We start from the raw sequence: 27,100 nt of genomic DNA, 5'->3' as shown, positions 1-27,100 counted from the left end.
CATCAAACTTAGCCATGGCGACACCGTTGGACGAAAACACACTAGCTTCTCAATATATCATCATCAACGTCTTTACGCTATTCTGAACCAGAGTATGAAAAATGTAATTTCCTTTTGCCAGCAGGGGGCGCTATGACTATGACCGAATATTACCATGCAGATGTCTTCAGGCCGGGACTTTTATCAAACATGTAAAGTTTGAGGAAGATCGGATAATATATATCAAAATTACAGCAACTTGTAGTTTCATGACGAGATGCTGAAAATGGCCGCCACGCCACGGACACACCATTCGACAAAAACGAATTATTTTTAATTCAAACTTTTTATCTCCAAGATGTTAAAATAGGACAGACAGGTCGGTCCGACAAATTCTGTAGGAATTCTCTCAGGGTTAATTCTGGCCGTAATTTTGTGCCAGGATTTAACGTGTCTACCACGTTTCATGAGTTTTTGAGTATGTTAAAGACTCCAAAAAGGCGATTCATTTATATGAAGAAGAAAAATTCCTTGTATTACAATCGGGCCTTCGCACCACTCGGTGCTCGGGCCCTAATAAAAAAAACAACAACACAGAAACGGTTCAAGTTGATTCTGGCATCAAGAAGTCCATTTAATCAAACTCTAAGCGATGCAACCGTGTTGTGCAGACTCCTTGCTCGATACAGCTCATTAATATCGTCTCAAAACTTTCCCCATTCATCACGGGCTTTGTAGCAGTCAGATCCTCTGTAACTAAGCTCACTATACTGTCTGCCTGAGCAGTGTGTGACAGTCTGCCATTTGCCCTCCCAGGAAAGGGCAAGTCCATATTTCATCACCTCCGTGCTGCCGTCCAGCAATTTACATCCTCTCTGTGGTTTCTTCTGTAAGCCTGGGGAGTGGTCATTGAGAAGTTGGTTTGTGTGTCGCAGACGCTGATTAGGAAAAGGTTAGCTGAACAGTGAGGCACTGTATCAGAAAACTAATTAGACCAAAAACTAAATTTGACTTTCTGTCTGTGCGTTTTTGTTTGTGAAGGGGAAGCATGTCTGTTTTTGTGTCTGTGTTAGAAGCAGAGACAATATTCACACTAGACTCATGAATAAAGATTTGCTTGGAGTGAAACAGCTGCTGTTCACATGCTCTGTTGTCAGATTGGTTTGCAGCTCTCTCTAATTATATTCCATTTGAAAACCGCAGCTTACATTTCAATTGGGTTTGATCATATCACTACATTCGGACCTAATGAGAGCTCCATTGTTAAGAGAGAAGAGATATTTGTTGTCTGTCTTTCACAGGATATAAAATTAAAAAAAATTGTACGCTTGATTTCTCATTTTACCTTCTAAACTGTTAAAATACAGTAATACAGAGTATAATAAGCCTGCTTCCTGACAGCACACCACTGAAATGACATTGTTTATGGCTTACAAGGGAGGTGTGACTGAGTCACGAGAGAAGAGAAGGGAGATGGCTTTTTTCCCAAGGTTCTGTTTGAGTACCAGAGGAAGAAAACATGGACAAAAAGAAGAAAATATGTTGAAGCCCCGGGAGAAACACATCAAAGAAAGTTAAGACAAAACATAAACAGATTTTTAAAAAGCCCTTCAGGTGCATTAATCTCCAGTGTACAATTGTGTGAATCACTTTTGGTGGAAGTTAACAATATTTCTCCACATGAAACAAGGACACTTGCGGTTTAGCTCAATGGCCCACTGACTTTATGAACCCACAAAATATTTGTTTAGTTTCACCGGATTGCTGAGCCTGAAAGCAAAACTCTTGACTCACCGGTCAATTGACAATTCAATGCCATGAAAGAATGATATTACAGATACAGACTGCTGATATTAGCTTCTGTTGCAGAAAATCTCCTGAATAGCACGCTGGCAAACCCCGTGTCCCAAAAATTACATTTCTACAGAACTAAATAGTTTTCTCAGTTACATTTAGGTGTAGACTGTCAGTGGTTAGGTTTAGGAAACAAAGGTTCTCTGGTAAACTTTAGGGAAATATTGTGGTAAAGCTTGAGAGTAGGACTTTTACATATAAATGACTTCACTCAAAGCTGATTAAGCAGATAAGCTCTGTGTATTTCACAAGAGTTTTTAAATCTGGTGTCTGGTGAGACATTCCCACAGGATCAATGCTCACTAGGCATGCTTTATTGTCAGAACATGCACCCCAGGGACTTGTGCCTAATCAAGACCCGGTTCCATCCATTTCCACAGAAAAAAAGTGTTAAGGATCAGAAAAGTCACTGTCATGAGTCAAAATTCAGATTTAGAGCAGATTCCAATGCTGCAACAATAGTATACCTACTCCCACTTTTCTTTCTTTACAGAATTTATAGGGTATTTATAGGTTTGGGTCGAGACTAGTCAGTACAAGTATTTATTTTTTTATTATTTTTTTTTTTTAAATGGCAATTTTAAAACCTGACCCAGAGTCAAGGTCCCCACTATTTATTACAAAACATTCATTTCCCAAACTTGTTGAAATGTGGGCCAGTTCTCAAAAGGCACCGAGACAGAACTGGGTCTGCACCTGCACCTCCGTTGTTAAAAAAAAAAAAAAAAGGTAAATGTGAGGTGTCCAAATAGGAGGAGATCACAGACATGACCAGAATAAGGCAGACGCATTAAATGTCCCATATCGCCTACAATCACTCCCCCCAGGAAGAGCCGGACGATTTAACAATGAGACGGTGCTAGACGGGCTTCATTGTTCAGCCTGCTGCCACAAACCAAGCTCAGTGGTAGGAAATGAATGTCTTACTTAAATTGAGGTTTCCACTTCATTTGCAAATTATTACAACTGAACAACTGGGGAGGAAGGCACACCCTTCAAATAACATGTCAGCAATTTGTGCTGACCTTCACTCAAAGCTGATTAAGCAGATTAACCTTTTATTCCATTTTACAATTCACATTTGCGCTACAGGTAACTCGACTTTAATCCAAAGTCTTTTTGCTGCATCATTGTCTTTAGAAATATAAGCTATTTTAAATCCCCAAAGTCAATTTTTTTTTTTGTGAAATTGATAATAATTTACATTAATCTCAAGACTTTTTCATTTCTACCACTGAAAAATGGATAGAATCTTGGCAACCATTTATCCAATCATTAGACAATGGAAAAACAAAAAGTTATTGCTCAAAAGAGCTCATTTTGCAGCGGTTATTGGGCAAGAAAAGTTTATGCTCACCTCATCTTTGGTGATAGTTTGCATCATCTTGCCAACTTGGGTTAACTTTAATTTAAATGGAAATGAGACACTGGCCCGTTACAGATCGAGGATCAGGTGCCCGATCGGTGCTTGATCAGCCTCTCCTCTCATTCGGGTGCGCCTTTGATAATGTTTGGAAAGTGAAGACATTATGGCAACTACTCTCGTCTCAGAGAGAGGTTTAATGATCAAGACTCAGGTTTCAGGGTTAAATTTCAAATTATCTTTAGCTATAAGTTTGTGTAAAGGTTGGAGTTCGGTGTATACTAGGTATTTAGGGGAATATATAGCCTCACAGAGCAAGGTCAGATAACACATCATCTATTACATTAAAAAAGGTTCGCTTTACACATTTATTTAGAGCAAAATCAATGAAGGGATCAATAAAAAAAAAAGGCTGCAGAAAATAAAATATTAAATTTACATTAGAAAAATGCATTTTCCAATGAATGTGACAAAAAGCGAGTGTTTTCTTTGAAAATAGGAGGTGGAGGTAGAGGGAGAATCTATACATCTATCCTTATGTTGTTTAAAACTTGGTCCAAAACTTTTTTAGCTTTTGGTTTGTGTGTGTGTTTGTGTCACACTGTAGGGACTCACTTCCTATGTAAATCATTAAATTGTAGGACTAAAGTCTAAGTCTAAGGTTGAAGCTGGTGGTTAAGGTTAGATAAACCTTCAGGAAATAAATGCAAGGCATTGCAATGTCTGCTCAAGTGGAAACAAATAGTGTGCATGTCTGGACCATTTTCCACTTGCCAAAAGTTGCAAAGTGCATGCAGGTGTGTGGGTGTGAAACTCAGTGCATTCATGTGTGTGAAGACTTATTGAAGTGACTATCTTTATTCCCGCCTGCATCACTAACCACCTCCATACATCAGTGGCAATGTACGAGATCATCTGCCATTTTCTCCGCTCCTCTCATTCCTTCCCCAACAACTTATCTACTTATCAAAGTTGGAGGGCATTATTTCGATTGTCTCAAAGTTCAAGATAAATGTGCAAAACATGTTCTTCGGGCAACGCACCACAGGTGAGATATATAAAAACTATAAAACTTTAATTACTTATGTTAGAGAATAATTTTTCGTATTACAAGTTTTCTGAAAGTTCATGTTTTCTATCATTTAATGAACTATTAACTAATTTGCATACATTTTCAGGACACTAATCTGATTAGCTAAAGTCAGGTTCATAATTATTGTTTAATTTTGTTGAAATATTAGGGAAGGTAGAAATGATTGTACATCAGAATACATTTTCAACAACCAAAAATATATATATTTTTTGCCACAATTTTATAATTATAATTTTATATAAATTCAGCTATGAGTGATATATGAATAAATGCAGGTAAAAACCTTCAGAATATGAATGGGAGTCAAACTGGTAAGTTTAGTGTGTGCAAGTGCTACTGAAGTGGCGATTTCTGGCTTAGAGTATGAGGGGAAAAAAAACATCTGTGCAAAAATGGCCTTTAAAGATGCATTATAAAATTACAGATCATTTTCTGTTTTTTTCTCAGTTTGAACAAGAAATATCCATAGCAGACATTCAGTAAACTTTCCAGTTTTTCTCCCCATCTTTTTACAGATGGGTTTGTTCATTCGCGTATACCATTTATAGCCTGATTTATATAATATTCTATATACACCAACTTTTGAATTTAGGAGAAATCAAGATGCAAATATACAAAATATTGTAAAATAAACACCTAAATGTGTATTTTAGACATTTTCTTTCCTTTAGTCTGAAAGAATACAAGTAATGGAAGCAAAACAGCCCCAACTTTAGGAATTTGACAGTGCGTGAAAAAACAAGGTGTTGCACCTGTTTTTGAGGATGAGCATGTATTTCCTCCCTGCATTTTATGAGGAAAATGTATGTTTTCTTACAGCAGTGTCACCACTATTAACAGATTGTGGTACATCTGTTCATGAGAACACTCCCCTTTTCTCCCAGGTGGAGCTGAAGGTATAATAAACACAGATGGAGTTTTCCTGCCACAGGGAGCACCTGGAGAGAAACATGGTGGCTTGGAAGAGGAACATAATGAAAAACAAGTTATTGAGACTCACAGAATGTCAACCTCCAGGCAGTTAGACACTGTGCAGGCAACAGCAAAAAGACCTTCTTGTATCCAAGTCCATTTCTACTAATTTGGTACAATTTGTCCTTCTAAGTTTGTGCATTTTTATTACTAAAACACTTGCTGTATGGCCTTGAATAAAAGCTATGAATTATCAACGGGAGTACTCTGAAGGAAGTAGTGACCACATTTGAATAAAAGTCTCCAAGGTTGAAGCAGGTTTTCTGTACACAGTTCAACAATGTCTAGTTCTATCCTGCTTTCAGGCAGCTTGGAATTGAGAATTCCCATTTGGGAACGTCCCCACTTCCTTGTTCACAACATTAACAAAAACAGGCAACATTGCAGCCCCCAGAAAACGTACTTTAAATGTACCAACGTCGTCATCGTCCATGTAAAATAACACACTACACTGCATTTCGACACGTTATGAAGTTCTATAAAAAAAAAAGTTAGCAAACTAGGTAGGTTAGGCTAACCAAGTCTGGCTATTGATCGACTTTGTGGTTGCGTCATCCGATCTGCTGTCGTACATCTTGGACACTTGAGTGAAGAGAGGAGCAGAGCTACCAACTGAACACCCCTGGTGATGAGTTGGATCAGATGGCAGGGGGAGGCGGCCCGACAGACCTGGTGAACTCAAACATGTAGTGAGGGTAAACTGGGAATTTCTGGCAGAAGTCCCCATACACAACATCTTTAACTCCCACTTCCAGAAGAGCTTCTCATGCATTCTGGGGACGAGTGGACCATGTTCAACGCCTCTATTGTGGACGCAGCTGCAAGCAGTTTTGGTCAGAAGGTTTTCGATGTCTGTCATGGCAGCAATCCAAGAACCAGCTGGTAGCAACTGGAGGTGATGAAAGCCATCAAGTTGAAGAAGGAGGCCTTTCGATACTGTCTGACCACGAGATCTCCTGAAGCCGTAGCCAAGGACTGGCAGGCCAGAAAGGTTGCAGCTAAGGCAAATAATTAAATTGCATATACAAGCTCCCAAAAAAAAGAGTTTCCTCCACAGGCTGGCTGGCCTCAGCCTTAGACATTGGGTAAGGGCTTCAACATCCAGAGGGAGCTCAGAGTGAAAGGAGTCAGTGGAGATGGTGTGGACGTCAGGTTAGGACGCCTCCTGGGCACCTTCCATTGGAGGTTTTCTGGACACATCCAACTGGTTGGGGACCCCGGGGTAGACCCAGAACATACTGGAGGGGATTATACATCTCATCTGGGAATTGCTGCTGCGGAGAGGGATGTCTGGGCTAATTTACTCAACCTGCCGCCACCACAGCCTGACCCCAGATAAGCGAAAGAAAATGGATGGATGGAAATACATCGTGTTATATAAGCTGTCAAAAGTGCTTTTTAGTAAATGAACTTGACTGAAAATGGGCATTTTTTTCACACAGAATGAGTTCTGAATAACAATTACCTGGTTTTTCATACACAGTATTGCAGCAATTGAAAGAACACAGTATAATCAATATATAATGTGCCAAAGTGCCATTGAGTGTGTCAGAAGCCTTTTAGAGAAAACTTGACCTTTTTGCAATTTAATTTGACTTTGAATAAAATACACTGCTGTGAGAATACATCAGTAACATTTTGTTTCCCATTGGTGCGTCAGCTTCCCTCTCTGGAAGACATTTGATAGCGACCACTTTAAATTCAGGCACTGTTGCTACTTAGTTTACTTCAGTAGGGGGCCAAATAATGCAAGTTGGGAAAAAAAAAAAGACCATTAATGAAAATCCCTAAAACAAACAAGAGCTGCTAATGTAACGAAATAATAGACTGTCTTTGTTTTTGTCAGTTACCCCCCACCACAGCCCCTTTACCTCCCTGAGTGAGTGCGCTGGCTGGATCGACAGCAGCACAATGCTGTGCCACAACAAGGCTCAAAGAATTAGTACCTCTTCCTTCACCAGTAGATGCAAGTGCAAAACATTACATCATCTACCGTACTTTCCGGACTATTGAGTGCACCTGAATATAAGCCGCACCCACTGAATTTTTACAAAATATTTTGAACATAAATAAGCCGCACATGTCTATAAGCCGCAGGTGCCTACCGGTACATTGAAACAAATGAACTTTACACAGGCTTTAACGAAACACGGCTTGTAACAAAAAATAAAAAATTAGTGGTAAACAGTAGCCTACCAAGAAAGTCATTGGTCACTATCTTCCTCCTCCTGTGCACTGAAACCACTGAAGTCATCTCCTTCGGTGTCGGAGTTGAATAGCCTCAGAATTGCTTCATCCGATGTTGGATCGTTACTTTCATCCGGAGGCAAACTCCCCACTGAGCTCATGCTGCCCTCTTCAACACGCAGCAGTCCAGGTTCAAAGCGTGGGGGAAAAAAGTAGCGTCTATAAGTCGCACGTGCGCACATGTCTATAAGCCGCAGGTGCCTTCCGGTACATTGAAACAAATGAACTTTACACAGGCTTTAACGAAACACGGCTTGTAACAAAAATAAAAAATTAGTGGTAAACAGTAGCCTACCAAGAAAGTCATTGGTCACTATCTTCCTCCTCCTGTGCACTGAAACCACTGAAGTCATCTCCTTCGGTGTCGGAGTTGAATAGCCTCAGAATTGCTTCATCCGATGTTGGATCGTTACTTTCATCCGGAGGCAAATTCCCCGCTGAGCTCATGCTGCCCTCTTCAACACGCAGCAGTCCAGGTTCAAAGCGTGGGAAAAAAGTAGCGGTACTTAAAGTTACTCTTTAAACGACAGGTTTCAAAAAGTTGTGGTTTACTTCAACTTGCCTGAGACTGTACAGGTTTGAAACTGATAACTAACCAGCAAGTTGAAATGACATGGGGATTTGCTGCTGAATAAGAGGAAGCTTCCTCAAAGCTAAACACGCATTAACGTACGCACATGCAAAGCAGTAAACGGTCATAGCTGTTCCAAACAGCCACACCCAAAGGAGGAACTATTTAAGATGGATGTGATTATACTGTCCAACACAAACCATCTTCAGCTGCACGGGGACCTGACAGTAGTTTTGCTTGCGTCATGTGTGGAGAATTAGTTTTTCCAAATGATTTACTTTACAGCTACAGATGTTGTAAGCAAACTCAAATTTTAAATGAAATAATATTTGGGGACAAGGAACGTTATTAAGTTATTAAGTAGGGATGGGCATTATAAGCAAAATGATTCTATTATTGTAAACTATTCCATATTCATCAGGAACAAATTGACTATTACTTGCCTATTACCTAAATAAGGAAGGACAATACTTGCATATTCCCAGCTGATTTTTAATATTTTAATGACTGTTCAAATATTAGAAAATCATGACCCAGAAGTGCCTTTAACTGCAATATCACCAAAAACCACTAGGGGGTTGACCCCACAAAACCCTCTGGCTCCATAGACTCCAATTTTTCCCCAACTTCTCCCATTAAATACAACGTCAATACAGGTGGGTTTTTTTCCCCACAAATCATGGTGCAGTTCGCTAAAGTCACTCCCAAATAGTTTTATGGCGGTCCATCTGACAATAATCCCGTCATTTATTAGATATTAGTCAGGTATCCGCTGTCGATGGGCGAGGCATAGTGTTCTCGTGTTACCAAAAAGATTGAATCAGATCCATCGCTCGCTCGCTCGTCCAAATATGGTCAATTCTGGCTCCAATTTAGCAAGATGGCCAAGGCCGAATACCAAACTAGAGGCTTCGGTACATTTAAGTGCAGTGTTAGTCTCAGTAGGAAGGGCAGAATCATTGTGCTTTGCTCCTCCCACTTTCACTTTTGGACTTAAACACTTTAAAATCTACTAAACAGGGTTTCATTTTTTCATTGGAGGCATAAAATGTTATATTTCCATTAGACCAATCATGGTGCATCACTAGTCTACAGAAGAGGTAAATGGATGTGAACTACTCTTGGCACAGCCCAAAACAACAACAAAACATTAAATCCAAACCAGCCTTTGTGTCAGAGATGCCATGATCAATGTGTTATATCAAAGGCAGGCTATTTATGAGAAGGAAAGATTGACTCTGAAGACATTTTTGTCTGAAAAGTTGAAGTGGCTTGCGTACCAAGTGTTGGCGACACAAATTGGCGTTCAGACACGTGTAATGAACAAAAAAAGAAGACAACAGCATCAAGCTGTACTCCCACATTCACACACACAATATTGTATCCCTCCAACACAACTACACTAATCAGCTCCTAGCTTTGGTCTATAAATAAAACCTCTTTTGTCTGCACATGCCATTCTGTGGTAGCGCCACAATAAGTAAGTGACAAACTGTGAATGAAGCACTTGATCTAATTTTGGATGCTGGCCCTGAAAAGGATGAAAAACATCGAACCTGCAGAAGGAGTGCTGGAAGCTTGCGCTGCAAGCAGGAAACCTGCTGAAAAGCTGAATATGATCCAGGCTCTGAATAATCAACAGATGAAGAGGCACACGTCTAAATAACGCTGTTCGCGATAGTGAACATGTACAAATGAATTTTATCTCGTCTCCTCTGGTTTCTGATGGTCTGATGAATTAAAATGTATCTTTAGCCTTGTGAAATTCAATTATCCCAGGGTGTTTTATCTCTTAAAAACTAGAAACCAGATTGGATTGTAAAACACAAGTAAAAGATAAACATAGAAACCACTTATTCTTTGATAGGAAGGCATGAATAACAGAAATCAAGTTGGGAAAAAAAAAAAAATCTCTAAGCACTCATGTCCATGACAACAGGGCAAACGTCTGTTGATGTAAATAGACATCGAGTTTTATGTCAGGAATAAACTTTCATTCTCAAAATAACGTTTTCTCCCCACTAAGTTTTAAACGTCAGAAAAACAATAAGTCGAATTGACTGTGATTCATATTACATCAATCTGTGAATAATGAATACACTTGTTATTGATTGGGCTATTGATTAGCCTGGCTGAGACTTTTTTTTTTTTTTTTTTTTTCCTCCTTACTGACTGGATGTGTCAAACCACTTCTGCTCTGTACAACTGACAAACAACAACAACAACAACAAAAATCATCAAATTTATTTATCAGGGCTCCGTCATGTACCAGGTTCCCGGCGGGGACCCGGGGCGGTGTGGAGGTCGAGTCGCCGAATCTCTGTCCCCTCCCATCGGCGTCCCCTGCTGCCGCGCGCGGCCACACCTGCATTAAACGGGGGAAGTCCGTCCGGCGGATAGGCAGAGAGACCGTCGCAGACAGAGCAGAGGCTGGAAGCGGCGCAACCTACAGCAGCTCTGGTCGCAATCGTCCGGACCCTCTGTTCCAAAAGGTGAAGGCTTGCGCCGGCGGTCGGCTGGACGACTCTGTGAGCGTGGTGGACAGGCTGGGAATTAAGACCGAAAACCAAACGGACGAGCGCGGTGCGGAACAGAAGACATGCAGGCGGATCAGCTGAGCGCACAGGTAAGACGGGCTTCTCATAAACAAGATCCACAGAGAAAGGAGTTGGTCCATTACAACTTTAAAAAAAAAAAAAATCAAACAGCCCTTCCTTTTTATTTATTTCATTTGAACTTATTTGCGAGTAATTTGAGTCATGTTTAAATTGCTTATTTCCAAATAAAAACAACATTAACATACTAAACAGCAATGATTAAAATGATTATAGCCACTAATTTATGATGTTATTGGCATTCCGAGAATTTGTGTAGACTATATCTGGTAATCAATGACTTAGTGAATTCATAGGTAACTGGATACTGAACCTGACACACTACAATTCTTAAAATCTATATTTTAAATGTTTTTGTTTTTTTTAATTTTGGTTGATGTTAGGTCAGTTTGTTTTTTGCTCCTTAAATCTTACATCGATTTGTTTCGTTTATGTTTAAATTGTAACGACATATATAGACTACATATTTCTAATGGGACCTTGGATGACTTTGAAGAGTATGACAAAGTGCTGAAATGAAAAGCACCCTCTGTTTGTAAGGACTTGCTAGGAGGCTCAGCTACAATAAATATAAATAGACTTTTCAAACGCAAAAGTAATCTTTTCTTCACAAAGCACATTCTGTGCAGCGTTCTCGCCTGGGACAGAATATTAAATCATTAATACCAGCTGAACAGGCTGTAGATTGAGATGCATTAACCTCATATTAACACATTTATTCATGGGGAATTAAACTGTGACTTTAAGACAAAGATACTGTGTCCATAAATGATAGGAAACTGAGTTTTGGTACAACTTTTTCCACAGTAGCAGCTCTGTAATGTTTGTCCTGGACATTCATGTCAGCGTGAATCATCTATTTTGCTCCCATTAAAAACGAGGCAGTGAAACATGTTGACATTGTATCACACCCTAACCTTTGCACCAGTCGGATGACACGCTGTTACCAAGTAAAAACAAACAAGCTTTAACAGTAAAGGCCTCAAATACACTGTAGATCATCAATTAATATGATGACGATAAGCTGTATTCAAGTTATTGCGATTGGAAGGGATCAATGCGCCTTCCGGGCATGACCCCCTGTGCTGCTGTGCTCCTATAGATCTGCTGTAATCTGAAGACCAAAAATGAATCATGACAGGGCATCTGAAGTGGGTTACAAGCCACCTCTCTCACTATAACAAAAACAATTTAAGGATCCTTCAAGATGAAGTCGAACGCTTGAAAACAAGTCAGGCTGAAAACAACATGTGATAGACCTCGTTAGGAAAGAGCCTGAAGTCAACACCGAGCTCACGCTCGATGAAAGAACATGAGAGGAAGAACAAAGCGAGCCCGCGACTGAGTCTGTGGATAAACCGTGCAAAGTGGAGGAGTTATGAAGGCTGTATAGGTCGTAATGTGTTAGTGACACGGACGCCAGACACAGGGTGGAGTGGAGAGTCAGACAGAATATCCTCGAGGCAGTTTTTTTTTTTCACAGTCAGCAGATGCACACAGTCAGGCTTGTTGTGCGTCGTCAATAGCAGCTGTAACGAGTACGTCCTGTTCTGTCCCTGGGAATAATACACATCCACCTATAAGCATAATCAATTCAGTTCGATTTAGAGGAAGTTGGGAAAAAATTGCATTGCTTGTTTGTGTGAAGAAAACCGATTCCCCCTTTTGTACACATCTCAAATTGCTAATTGTAACTTTAAGCACCTTTGCATTAGACCTGTCAGAATTATTTCAATTATTTGAGCTGATCACAATCATTTTTCATAATCAATGGAGACATTTCCTTTCATCTGTATAAAAACAGCTGGATGAAACCAACAGAAAATGTCATATTTCTACCACTAGTTCAACATTTCTACCATTTGAGGTTTGACTGGCGCTCTTTTAATGTTGTCGTCGAGCCGTGTACGCTTCTTCTGCGTTAATTTAGCGGCACGAATAGAGAATTTAGCGCCACCAACTGTTTATCTCGAGGCACTAACTTCTAATGTTCGAACGACAGCATTTCGATGAGCATCTATTGATGTTACCATCATGGATTTAACGCCACAGTGCTTCTCTGGGCACGTTGTGGTTTGTAGCCAAATGAAAAAGGAAAGCCCAGTAACTTGGAGGAGGCAGTTTGTTCAACTTGCAGCAAAAAGGGGACAGTCAAGGACAATTAAATTGCAATTATTTGTATGACAATGAACTGTCAACTAAAATGCCTTGATTATGACAGCCCAGTTTACACAAGATCTTTCATTACAAGAGTCCCAATCTGGAGCTACAGTGAGGTTAAATCGTGCTGCTAAATGACAGAGACGCCAGCAAGATACAGTTCCAAACAAAGTCGGCTAATAATTCGATACATAACACAGCGGAAAAGGCAAATAAACAATAAATAATGTACTACTAACTGTTCTTTACTAATGTGTTGGTATGCATATTTTGGTGCCTTATAACAGTGCTTGCCAAGCAGGTTCCCCGTTTTCAGTCTTTGCGCTAAATTAGCCAGCTGCTGTCTCTAGCTTCATATTTAGGGTATAAAAAGGAGGTATAAGGGTATACATTTTTTCATCTCACTCCTGGCAAGAAAGCAAATAAATGTCAAACTACTTCTTTAAAGGGATCACCAAAACCACCCTGAGGGGGACATAAATGTCTGCATCCTACCAATCAATTCAATAGTGGTCAGGATCTGAAATATCCTAACAACCTGATAATTGACTTGGTGGCACTAGAGGAGTTCTATCCTCTGGAGAAACTAAAATCTCTTAAAAAAAAAAAAAAAAAGTCCTGGCAACCTATCCTTGGCTTAAAAGTTTCACAGCCTAAATCTTTTCAGTATAAAGACTCAGTTCAGGTAGTCAACAACAAGACAGACAGCCAGACAGTGAGCCAGCCATCCCATTCATTACAATCATTATCACTAGACAGCCAATATCAAATTAGAATATGCTGAATATCACCTCTAAACCCAGAAGAGGAGGGAAGCAGGGTTATGAAAACAAAGAACGAAGAGGGGGGGGGAAAAAAGAACAGAAAAGGTAGCCTCTTTCCTGTCGTCAGCAGGAGTGAAGCAGAAGGGGACCAGCATGTTAATTGGTGATTTGATTAGCGTTTTAATATTGCAGCTGCGCATGACAAGGGAAAGCAACCAGGCTGGTCAGTTTTTTTTTTTTTTACTTCATTAAAATCAACACTTGCGCCTCCACTTCAGGGACTGAGGGGGTTATTACACAGTTTAGTCATTGCAGACATCTTTCAGTTAACTTCCTCCGACTTTACAAAAAGAAAAGAAAATGGAGGCAGTTTGACAGAACCAGAAATATTCAAGCCATTTTGAATCGCGCTGAGCATTTAAGAGCCACATTTGGCTCCTGTCGAACACAAGTGGCTGGATGGGGTAAACAGCCTGTGCTGAACTGAACTAGACTGGGCTGGGTTGCATTTTTGTCAACAGCAGTGTGTACCAGCAATGAGAGGAGGAAGCTTTATGCAAAAAGGAGGAAATGCCATATTAGATAACAAATTTGTGCATTTTCACATATCTGGGCCTTCACTGTTAATGTGTTTGTGTCTGGGATTAAAAATATCGAGGCTGATGTGTAGGTGCATATTTATCTTGAGAATGATGGGGAGTGAATAATATAGAATGAATGAGGCGGTAATGACACCAGAATTTAGCAGAGAAAACAATGTCAACACCACAGCATGAAAACAGGTGCAGGGTGATAGTCTATATGCATGTGATTGCGAGCTTTATGCCACAGGGGCTTTGAGTCTGGCAGCCTTTTACCTGGATCGAGAGGGGGATCTGTGGCAAAGACGGGTCGCCTAATCCCTCCACCCACCCACCCACCCACCCACCCACCTCTCTTTCCACAACACCAAAACACCAGAGCAGACAGCACACCGGAGAGATAAGTAGTCGCCACATAAACGATCGCTGGTGGTGAGACAGAAAAGGAGATAAGGAAGATGGAAAAAAGGTGTGTAAAGCTGGGGCGATGAGGAGGGGGAGGAGGGAAAAACAGATGGAGATGAGTGCGTGTGTGGATAAGGTGTCAGGGGGAAGGTGTTGGCTGGTTGTGCCGGTCGGGGTGATATTGTGCCATAAGCTGAGAAATTAGCTCAATCGAGAAGGGAGGAACATAATCACCTGAGAGGGTGAATTGAAATGGGAAGGATGTGTTCAACGTCTCCAGTAACATCAACAACCCTTAAAACCAAAACAGTCCATTGCCACACTAGCAGCTCTGTGAGGCTCCTAAATGCAACGTCAGCTTGATAACATACCGAAGTTGATAAGGTAGGATGTTTAGCTTATCAACCGAAGGTTTTTGTTACCTGGGGTTGATGGTAATGTCATTCATTTACAGGTATTTGGCAGCAAACCAAAGTGAGTATGAGTTTAACCTCATGATGGTGCCAGATGAAAATTTAAGAGATCACTAAATTTATTACAAATCATCCTGAGGGGGGGGGGGGTATATGACAAATGTCACACATAGACTGTGTATAAGAATGGAGGTAGTCTCCAGGTCTGAAAAGTGAAGCCAGTGCAGAAATGCATTCAAGTGTAATACCAAATCTCCCAAAAAAACCTCCAATCAAAGAGTGTCAACTTCTCTCCTGAAGTACATAGTCAATAATTTTTTTTCCACAATTCATTTTGGTGCCATTAGCTAAATTAACTACCTCTGATCAGTATTCTGGCAATCAATAATTAATTACATTGAGACATTAGGTCTCAATGAGAAATGCATTTGGGGGTGTGTCTAGTTTGATTGGCATGCCTGAGGTGCAGTCAGGCTGCCGTTATAGTTAGGTGGGCATAGGCGAGTTCTCCCCAGCTCGCCCAAATATGGTCACCTTTGGCCCCCAAAAAATAAGATGGCGATGACCAAAATGCCCAACTCAGGCTTTAAAACAGCAGTTTACTAACATTGGGTGATGTCACGGTGAATTGCCACTTGATTTCACAGCATTACATCCAATAGTTGTTGAGAAACTTCACCCAAAATCAAAACTGCCTACGTGACTGTGTCCTCAGGACATCACCGTAGTCACGAGTGTCTGCGCCAAATTCCCTGTCAGTCCATCCAGTAACTGTACAATTACTTCAGTCTGGGCCAAAGCAGTAAACCGACCAAGCTACACAAACCTGCACCACCTGTGTAGCCAGGAAAACACTAGTTTGTAAAAAAAATAAAAAATAAAATTAGCTTTGACTGTTACATCTAAATGATTTTAGTTTGAGGGGCTCGCCGGTGCCTCCTCTCCCTTTATAATGTGTAAGTGACTCATTTTGATTAAGCTTGTAAACCGGGATGATAATCAAACATTGGTTTATAGGCTTGAAGCATCTTTGAGATTTGAACAAAGTGATGCACTTGCTGTTGGTGGCATATAAACTGAAATTCACTGCCAAGAACAAGGGAGGAATAAATGTGTAAGCCCTTCTAAGGTGAGCCATAGGGACGAAGCTACAGTATGTTCAGCTGACATAAAAGTCTTTCTTTCTCTGTTTCTGTCTTAGGTTTTCCCTTGTGATCCCTGACAGAGCGAGAACAGTGACACTGACTCGGCCATTGTCTCCTCGCTGTTTCCGGACAGAATGCAGCTCCCCGAGTGCCTCGGCTGTCCATTGTGACTGAAGAAGAAAGGAAGATCCAGCTCGTCTGCATAAAGACCTATTCAGCATCCTTTCTCTTTGCCAGCTACATTTTTTTTAGACCAACAACAGCGGTGAAATCTCAGCCCTACACGTAGCCCCTAGCCTTCCCCTCCATCCTTAGCCCTTTCTCTAACCCCCTTATCACTATCCCACTCCCTCAGTCCTTCCCCTCTTCCCAGCCCCAGCTTCAGCGTCTGCCCCATTTGGAGTCCCGGATGACAGCTCAGAAACATCCGTTACCCTCCCACTCAACACGAGCTTGCTTTCCTCTCCCTCCAGCCCCCGTGGCGCTTGGCACCAATGCCCATCACACAGACAGATGGAGCCAACCCTGACCCCTCTCCTCGCCCGTGGGGACGCCAAGAGAATCGACGCCTGACTAGAGGAGAGGGGGTGGGCGGGTGTGAGTGTTAAAGAGGGGAGACAGGAAAGGGGAGAAGAAGAGTATTGCTTTGTCACCACGGCAACACATCGCCCAGTCTCCCATGGACTCCCCTTCAGCCCGACCCGAAGCGCTCGGATAAAAAAAAAAAAAAAAAAAAAAAAAACACACACACAGCAGGAAATTTAACAGCGAGAACAGAAGGACCTCATTTTTCTCCCCGAAGTGGTGCCTGACATGTTTTTGCTTTGATTATTTGGCAAAGATTTCTGGTTCCATGTTTGTGTGGAGAGAAGATGTGAACTTTCGACAAAATTCTAAATATAGGAAACGTCATTTGAAGGAAACAGGGAAGGATTCACTGAAGAAAAGCCCTTTCCTCAGTCTAAAGTAGTGCTGAAGTTTTTCTGAACACCGCAGAAGTTTCACTCCGAGTCTCACGCTTCCTTTTTCCGTGAAGTCTCCAAGATCCAAGTGAATTAACGAAAGCTGCGATTGCCTGGCTAAAATATTGCCATTTTTACTCTCGATTCAACACGTGGGAAGGTTTTACAAAGCAGAAGAAGGGTTTCCCTGACAGGAAAAAGGAAATACACGTTGGACTCCAGTCAGAGCTGCTGTAAGTTGCAACGCCCTGCATCACACCTTTGCCAACCGATCAAACATCCACCGAGCGTTGGAGCATCAGCAGCTCCATTGTCATGACTTAACACCTGAGACCCTGCATTTTTTTTTTTTTTTTTTTTTTTTTTTACAGTAAGGAAGATTTTGCCTACTCCCCTTTCCTCGGGTGCTCTCTTCCAGCCTATTCTGCTGATCTGCATTCTAATTAGCATATAATGCCAGACAACCAATTTTAAAAAGAACCACGCATCAACAATAAAATGAGGCACTAATGGGCAGTGAAATGAATTCAGCTGGCCAACCTAACAGAGGGGGGAATACCGGAGTCCCAAAGCTTCGCAGGTAATTGGAGTGCAGAATACTGTTTTTTACTCTAAAGCACGGTGACCTTGCAGGCTGAAAACTTAGAGCAGGCAGACACAGCGAAAGAGGGAGACAATGATACTCGCTGTCCAAGGTTTGAAATTACAGTATCTGTGGGATTTTTTTCAACATTACTCTCTCGCACATTAGCATAACAGAATGTTGTAGACTGTTCGCGTCAGCCTGTCTTTAGTCATTTCGGTTTTTACTGCAGGGCTGAGCGTCCGCGGCACACTTATTATTCCTGTCACTTAAAAGAAAGCCATTTAGGATTTTCTTCAGATATAGCGTCTTCAAATAAATTGTGATTATGATCACTAGTGCGGATTTCTATAGCTTCTGTGAAGCACTTTGGACAGTGAAATATGCTGATTTAATCATCAGTTTTTGATGAGAAAGTAACTGCCAGGTTCATTGTTCATATAGCAGATGTTTGGACTATATATCAAAAGGAATGGATAGAGCAGATTATCAATGATGCCGTTTGTTGATTCATTTGTTTTTACAGCCAGATGCAATAGTACAGCTGCAGATTTGTATGTTATGAATATGCCGAGTATTGTGGAGGTGTTAAAAATCACAGCTAAGGTGTGAAGATTGATTGTTAGATACAATTTATTGAAGGTTTTAATGCGCAGGTGTGCAACTAAAGTCGCTTTTAGACAACAGCAATCATGTTAGTTCATTGCGTTTCAGACTGTGCGAGATGGCTCTAACAACATCTTGGTCACAACCTATCTCGGATTCGAGGCATGGGACCAATGTTTTCATTTGAGAACCAAAGACTTTTCCATGGTTTCTTTCATGATTGTCAACTTTTGACTAAAATATTACACCCTGTAAAAAGGGCTTTTAGCGACTTAAATTCCAGATGAGTCGAGCACGGCGGTCCAGGGGCAAACAGATTCACGTGTTGTGTAAATTGTTTGTGCCTCCGCCCGTTTTGTGTTGCTTAAAAAGAAAGCCAGTGGAGAGTGAAGAAGCGAGCCGGTGTTTTTGCGCAGCTGTTTATGAGGCCAATATGACACGGCTGATATGACGGAGTTTAGAGGTCACACAAGTGATAAAAGAGGAAAGGCAGACACAGTTCAGCAGTCTGTCTGTGAACACGTTCTATGGGGATCTGTGTGCGAGAAGCACAACGCAAAACAAGATATACTCGTGTCATTAAGGGTTCGATTTCATCTTATGATCTTTGTTGCGTGCCGCTGCCTCTCGCTCCATCACCAGGTTGTTTCCCTGCTTCACGTTACTGGGAGCCATTAAACGAAACAGAAAACAAAGTTTCATAAACGGGTACTGCATCAAAAGAGATCGTTTCCAAACCTCAATAAGACAGAGCTTCAGAGGCTGCTGCAGTAGCACATATATTGTTTTTGTCACCTCAACACCTTTGGTGCCACAACCTCAGACACTGGAAAAAAAAAAACCATACACACACTCAATTACTGTGCTATTTCTGTGGCCCTACCTGTCAGACACACCGAGCTCAAATCAGCTGGGATTAATTAGTGACTCAACAAACATGTGCGCGCGTACACACACACACACACATACCAAAAGCACCTTCCTCTTTTTCTTTCCGTGTCAAAAACACGCATGCCAACACGTATGTTCTTTTCATATCTTCAACTTTTTCCAGCTCATTTACAACTGATCGGTGATGCAAAGCACACGCGCACACACTCTGTCACAACCCTTCATCAGATACCGGATGTGAAAAGCTTCCAGAACAGCATGTTGCCAATAAACACCCCCCTCCTCTGCTGTAATTACCTCACTCTTCATTTCACACCCTGTGCATGCGCCTCACATCTCCCCGTGTCACAGCGTTACTGCTCTGCCTCGTAGTACGAAGCAATACCTGCCCAAACTAACAAGAAATGTGGTCTGGCACTTCGTTTATTGTCTTTTCTAAACAGTCTGGGAAAAAAAAAAAAAAATACTTGAATAGAAATGTATTTATGTATTTTTAAAGAGTCTCCAAAAGGTGCAAAGAGTAAAAAAAAAAAAAAAAAAAAAAAAAAAACAACAACCAAGATCTTAAGACTGAATGCGAGATCATGTTATGCTGGCTCGGATTGACATATTATTTTATTTTTCAGAGCAGTGTTTGTGTTAGCAAAATCCACGGCCAGTGAGTGCGAGCTGAAACTGCTGTCAGCCTGTGTTGCGCGTGGGCTTGTGCTGCGCACTGCTGACTTTGATAGAAATAAAGCCGCTGACAGGTTCTTAAAGACAAGCTGTCGACAGCCATAACCTTGAGGATGTTTGTTTGTTTGTGCGTGCGTGCGTGCGTGTTTGTATATGTTTACATGCTTGTGTTATGGGGGTGTGATGAGGTTACAAACTACATAGACATTAAATATGCTGAGGTAAGGAAAAGACAAAAGGAAGAGATAATTGAACACAATATGTCACATATAATGAGCTTCCGCCCGATATGTAGTAAAAACGTAACAGTACAGTATTGTATATCATTGACACACAAGAGGGAGAACCGAAGATTAACTGGACTTGAGGTACTGGGAGGATTCATCGAGAGGGCTCGTGTGGGTGTGTTGGAAGGATAAAAGACAGAAAATTTACATTTGTGCATTAGCTGTTTGAGTTTGTGAGTGTGTGTGTGTGTGTGTGTGTGTGTGTGTGTGTGTGTGTGTGTGTGTGTGTGTGTGTGTGTGTGTGTGTGTGTGTGTGTGTGTGTGTGTGTGTGTGTTTGTGTGTGTGAAATGTTTATTCTATCGACAGCTTCTTTTATCCTGCCGCCTCTGTAGTGGCAACTCATTACCATAGTGATAACGAGAGATAGAGGAGGTTGCCAGTGTCAGCACACCAAGTTTTTATTTTTTAACATAGTCAAAACACCAAGTTTGGATGTTCAGAGAAACTGTGTGTGTGTGTGTGTGTGTGTGTGTGTGTGTGTGTGTGTGTGTGTGTGTGTGTGTGTGTGTGTGTGTGTGTGTGTGTGTGTGTGTGTGTGTTTTGGGGATGGGCATTTTAAGCCAAAATTCCATTCGATATTCGCTGACAACTACTTGACTATTGTTTGTACACCGGTCGCCGCGCACACACAAAGAGAGAGAGTCACACTGAAACCGGGCCTCAATAAATACCATTACACTTTGAAAACCTTCACCTTTGACCAAAATGATGAGAAACACGTCTTTAGCTTCATCTTTGAAATAAGGGCTTTTGTTTTTTCTGCACGTCCGACATCGAACTTACTTTGTCTGGCCATTGATTTTTGATCAGTAGAATGACCTTCTACTCGATGCTTTGCCCTCAAATCGCTGTACATTGATGTGAAAGACTTATGATATGCTAACTTTACCTGACAAAGTTTTCCCTGCACCTCATTTTTTTTATTTAAGGACTTACACACCAAACCTTTTGAAAGGTTTGCACATTTTTGCAGTTTGTAACGTAGCATCTAATCTCACCGCTAAACACAATTTACCACCACCTCGTTGTAACATGTTCTTTTCTTGTTTAACGTAATAACTTTTAACAACCTAGCACCATTAAAAACATGGGATAATATATTTTTTTTAAGATGATGTCACAAATATTTCAGTTTTTTTGATGTAGTGATTATTAAGGTTTTTTTTTTTTTTTTTTTTAAATCATTACCTATCCCAAGTGCGTGTATGTGTGTATCTTTAATTTGGTAATATTTAATCAGGCACATATTACAAGGGCACCATAACCTCTGGTTTTAAAGGATTTACTGAACACCAAGATGAATAGCACTTTCACTGACCTCTCCTGGTTTACAGTCGGTTGCGTCACAGGTCACACCCAGCATCTAAAAAAAAAAAAAAGATATGAGATCAGAATGAATAACTTTGTTGGTGCATAGCAAGCGATGGACTTCAATCACTGCTAACACAAACAGGACTTTCAGACGGTGTGAAGTTACTTTTTAACTCGGCTTGCACAGATCAGATCCTTTCATGTGTTCACACGTTCAGAACAAAGCAGGTCCAAACTTTAGTGCTCCAGTCTCTGTGTAACTTGATGTAACTTGATGTAACTGAGCTGAGCCAGAAACAAGGGAAACTAGTTTGGCTATCCCTCGACTCTGTGTTCTTGTCTGATTAGGAATTGAATAGTCATACAGTCAGCTAACCCCGCGTAGAGAGAGAGGGCACCCACGAGAAAATAAACCTACACTACTGAATGATATGTCTGTTTTATCTTTCAGGTGACTGCCACCAAACTGCAAAACCTAACTGGATTTTCTGTGGCTCTTTGGAATCTTTGCTTTGAACATCGATGCTGTACGGACAATTTGGATCCATCACTGTATCCAGTCACTTTGAGCTTTAAGAATATTCATTTGCACAGGAGCAAGAGACCTGAAGTGACTTTGTGGAACCTTTTATACGAACCAGTGGGAATAAAACTACAATACACGAAGCTCAGTCAAGTGTTCTCGGAGATTTGGTGAATTACATTCATTTCCTGTCTAGATTTGCCACCAACCCGAGCCACATTTGAGATTTTCTAGAAAACATATTGAACTAAAACTTCTGGAATCTTCTGCTGGTCAGACTAACGAGTGGTGAATTAATCAGGTATAGTCTGTCTGTGGTGGTGGCGTCCTTATTCAGCAGGCTGGGAGTGGCAGCAGGATGCCAGAACTGGACAACTTTCCCCCCCTGAGGGGAACTGGAGGTCAGGAACTGGGCCTAAATGGTCCAGCAGACCCAGCCCAGATTCAGCACAGCATCCTGGAGGAGCAGGTGGAGCTGTGGTGGTTCAGAGATCCTGGGAAGTCTCTACTCTGCTACTGCGTTGCCGTGCTTCTAATCCTGGGCTGCGGACTCGGCGGCGTCGGCCTTCTTTCCACCACCACCAGTGTCTCAAGCGAATGGCGGCTGGGCGCGGGAACAGCCCTGTGCCTGCTAGCTCTGGGAGTCCTGCTCAAACAGCTGCTCAGCTCGGCTGTGCAGGACATGAATTGTGTTCGAAGCCGACGGCGGATTGACATGCTAAAGAGCGGCGGTTTATCCGACCTTCTGGTGGTTTTGATTACCGGTCTGTCACTATTGATCTGCGGAGGAGTTCTGCTGCATCTGGCCCTGGCTAACCATATGCCAAAGCCCGGCCAAGCCCTTAATGACATGTACATCTCTGGATTGGTTTTGCTGGCTGGAGGGGGAGCTGCAGTTGTGGGTGTTGGGATATACACTGCTGTGGTGGTCCTGCTTGAGAGGACCAGGCATGGACGGAGGTTGGTGGACCGGGTTTTCAATATCTTCACCGTTTCAGGACACATGGACCGCCAGGGTCGCAGAGAGACTACCTCCAGTTTGGCTAACCTCATATGAGATGCAACCACACTGCAGCTGTGGCCCTCGGCTCAACTAAATTAGACAGACGCTACAAGAAATCTGATTAAAACCAGATTCACACCTTAACTGCTCCAGCTTTGTCACCAGCTGGTTAGACTGGTGTATGAGACAAAATAAGTCGAATGTGTAATATCTGCTTGGTGAAGATGTTATCGGTAAAACCTCAGTCACAAAGTAATGATGCAAAAACTGAAGAGTAACACACTGAAGAATTGATTACGACACAGCAATGCTCACAATGCAGCTTAAAGTATTCAAATTCAGATTTATTCTCCGTATGATCAGTGAACCGTACTCTATTCAGTGAACAAATGACAAAATGTTGGTCTCAAGTTTGCCTGAAGTAGTGTTGGTACGCATAAAAGCATGGGTAAGTAATAGGGGGGGAAAAGAAGAAGAAGAAGAAAACTGGTCTTTAAAGCTATTCAGACAAATGATGCACATATTTTATTATTGGTTCAGTGATCTGCAATTAAATACAATTAAGCTGTGGTGGGAGCAAAGCCGATGAGTGAACTTTGACCTTTTCTCTGCTGTCTGTCTTTCAAATAAAAGTGATCATAACTGTGAGCCTACAACAGACCGAAAGCTATGTCGTCTTCTAAAAGTGACGTGAGGTTGTTTGACGGTTCATCTCATTTGGAGGGCCGCAGTCAAAAATAATGTATCGGTTATTTACATCAATGACCTATCATGTCAAAGTGACCTTGGACCACATACTGCTCAATGATTGTAAGTTGTCGTGGATAAGAGCGTCGGCTGAATGGCTGAAATGAAACTGGCAAAATGCAGAATGAGTGATAAATGGGACAATATAAAAAAGAAAAAGTCATAATTTCGAAATGATCTTTGTGATTCATGTCCCGCCCTAACCCTGTCCATGTTTACATGAAGAGATAAACAAATTCTGCTGATGAGGGATCCATTGGTGAAAAGGTTCAATGAGGCTAAACGGATTTCTCAGTTTCATAATAATTTAACATAACTCCTGCAGTAGAACAATAGTGTTTGTGACGGACTGTCAAAACTTCACTGTAATATTAAGCTGCCTGTACACATGATACAAGACAACATGATTGTTGGAGAATTATATCACAGCACTTCAGAATGTATGGATTATTTGTGGTTTTTTTTTTGTGTCCATCAACACAGTCTTGTCCTAACTGTGAATCGTGCAGTGTTTTGTTTCCCTTAAACCAGTGCTAATCAATATGTGTGACTGATAGTCTCTGAAACCAATCATTTCATGTCACGCTAAATGGTTACTCGCAGCCGTGTGGAGGTCATGAAGAATTACCACCTACTCTGGCAGAGCCGTTTAGCATTTTTAGCTCTTTGTCTTTCCTGGATGGATTAGTCTCAGTGTTCTCATCATTCCCTGCCGGCAGACAGTTTGAGCTGTAAAGTTTTAATAAACCCACCACACACCTAGCCTAGCTCCACCAGACTATTACTCACAGCGTCCGTGTTTACTGTGATTGTAAACCCTGCCGGCATTACCGAACACTGACCGGTGATCCAACAACTTGAAGCAATTCCAGAAGGAGCGTACCAAAACCCATACATTCACGCAGTGAATTTGGGTCCGGGAACACCAGGCCATTGTAAACCACCGACAGGCGAGCAGAGCTACAATGAAAAACTAGCTACCATCATGTCATCTGAAGATCCAAATAATATCTTCAAGAGTTGATGGGTACCAAATCAGGGAAAATGCTTTACTGACATTCTATAGGAAACACCAATCCATAAAATGCGATGGCAGAGATCCGTAGAGATCACAGTTTGATGCCGCGCAGAACAGGCTCAGATTTATGTTCGGCGAGCAGAATTGTGCCGTGATTGCACTTTTCATAAGCATGACTTTCATTTTACAAAACTAGTTCGTAGTCTCAGCACATTGAATTTATTACATGTATTTCTTGCTCAGACAAAAGGTTGTAACTGTTCCTCACAAAGCAGAAAAATGGAAAAATCTGTGAAATTAAATCCACTCTGTCAACATGGCCGGTCATAGAATTTCAATGCACTTGCAAAAGTTTGAACGGGGTTGTCAATACGCTGAAGCATTTTTCACAGAACTAGGTGAATCTACATTATTCTGCTGACAGTGCCGTATTGCCATCTAATCTCAGTTGTTTTACAAGTGAGATTTGAAGTGTTACAGCTTTCATTTCCAATGCTAATATGTACTTTTGGAAAAAAAAAAAAAAAAAAAAAATCCAACACCATTAAGAAACAAAGAATGAACAGGGCGTTAAATTCAAGGTCATTCATGTTTGTGAAATGAGACTCATTTCTCACGTCGCCTTAAACAACAACCTCAGAAAAAGCCATGCATTGTGTTTCACTTGCGTGTGAATGCAAGTCAGTCACGCCTCTTATCGGTCTGCACATACGCACAGGCGACTGCCTCGAGACAAAAGGGGTCACACAGCTGACCATTGTTGGTGTGATGACGGACAGCAAACCGAAAGCACAATGCACAAGGCAGCGAGCAGCGGCTGGTGAAGGCCAGCACCACTCTCTTCCTCTCAACACGCACACGGGGGGGGAAAAAAAAACATGGCTCATGCTGCATTTTTTTTTTTTTTCCACAACAGACGCAGAAAAATTCAATCGTGACTCACGTGAATCTGTCTTCGGACCTACGGCGTACAGTAGCAATGACGGGCTGTGTAGCCATCAGTGGAAGAAGCACTCAAGTCCTTTACTTAAGCAAAAGTACCAATACAGCAATGTACAAATACTCCATTACAAGTTAAAGTCCTGCATGAAAAATCCTATTAAATAAAAGTCCAGACATATATGCAGCAAAATGTAAAGTATTGAAGCAAAAAAGCAAAACAATGTCGGGCTCTTCTGATAAATTATCATGACATCTTTAGATTATTACTGCTGAAGCAACAGTGTGTAAGCAGCATGTTACTGTTGTAGCTGCTGTAGGTGGAGCTGGATTGAACTACTTTACAGGGTTTTTCCTACTATTATTACACTAATGTGCCGTTATTCAGTGGAGCTGTTAACAACTCAGACATTTGGGATGTGACCCAGACTGCACTGCTTTTTGTTGACTGTCGGGAGGCAAACAAGTTGGAAACCACAGGCTTAATCTAAAAAAAAAAAACGAGTTGTATTTGATTTCAAAATGTATTATCCATCGTGTCAAATCATCTTAAAAGTAACAAAAGCAGCATAGTAAATGTAGTTAGTTGGAGTGGAAGTATAGAGTAACATCAAATAGAAATACTCAAGTAACGTAGAAGTACCTGAAACTGCACTTAATTACAGTCCTCGTACTTGGTTAGCTTCCCCTGCTGGTATCCATGCATGACAGCAGTGAACAGGGAGGGGGGGGGTACAGGCCTGATACTGATGAGAGGGTTGTGTGGGAGGAATCAGAGCATATAAACCAGACAAAATGTGTTTTGCAGGACAGTGGACTCGGAATGTATTCAGGCCATTTCACCGGGTTGTGAATTCATTTCTTCTTTTTTTTTAAATGGATAAAACTGCCATTTTTGTGCATCGGTCTGCACTGGAGGAATAACCTATTTTTAGAAATCAAAAGCTGAAATCTCCCCTTTATAAATGACCCTTTGCTATGTCAACTCCAAGTCGTGCTCAGGTGCATCCCGTTTGTTTTAATTATCCTCGAGATGTGTCCAGAACCTGATTAGACTTCACCTGTGGTAAATTAAATTGATTGGACAGAGTTTAGACACCTGCGTCTTTCGGGTCCTGCAATTTACACAGCAAGTCAGGACAGCATCCAAGCCAAAGACTCCAAGAAAGTCTCTGTAGACGTCAGTGATAAAATTGTGATGAAAAAAAACAAAAAACTGTTTGCTTTGATTATTTTGAGGAGCTCACAGGCCTCAATAATTGTGAAATGGAAGCAATCTGAGAGCGCCAGGAGTCTTAGTAGTCCAGCCAGACTAAGTAGCAGAGCGAAAAGGAACGAGCCTGGTGAGGTTCTGCCAGATCCAGATGTGCAAAGCTGGCACATATTTACCCA

General features: G+C 41.4%; 1 protein-coding gene across 1 annotated transcript; it reads left to right on the top strand.

The window, feature by feature from the left end:
- Positions 1 to 10,473: 10,473 nt before the first annotated feature.
- Positions 10,474 to 24,292, top strand: LOC138624535 (transmembrane protein 125). Its single transcript, XM_069704839.1, has 3 exons — positions 10,474 to 10,705; positions 16,219 to 17,704; positions 21,930 to 24,292. The coding sequence occupies exon 3, from the start codon at positions 22,360 to 22,362 to the stop codon at positions 23,056 to 23,058; it is 699 nt and encodes a 232-aa protein (XP_069560940.1). The 5' UTR covers positions 10,474 to 10,705; positions 16,219 to 17,704; positions 21,930 to 22,359; the 3' UTR covers positions 23,059 to 24,292.
- Positions 24,293 to 27,100: the final 2,808 nt, after the last annotated feature.

Source organism: Brachyistius frenatus, unplaced genomic scaffold, assembly GCF_029030835.1.
Source record: "Brachyistius frenatus isolate BFR_SWC_R1_liver_20210118 unplaced genomic scaffold, ASM2903083v1 Contig_52, whole genome shotgun sequence".
Taxonomy (NCBI): domain Eukaryota; kingdom Metazoa; phylum Chordata; class Actinopteri; family Embiotocidae; genus Brachyistius; species Brachyistius frenatus.
The sequence above is the reverse complement of the archived record's forward strand: the minus strand, read 5'-3'. Positions and strand labels throughout refer to the sequence as shown.

Coding starts and splice junctions, on each gene's coding strand:
- LOC138624535 (XM_069704839.1), top strand. CDS start 22,360: ATGCCAGAACTGGACAACTTTCCCCCCCTGAGGGGAACTGGAGGTCAG.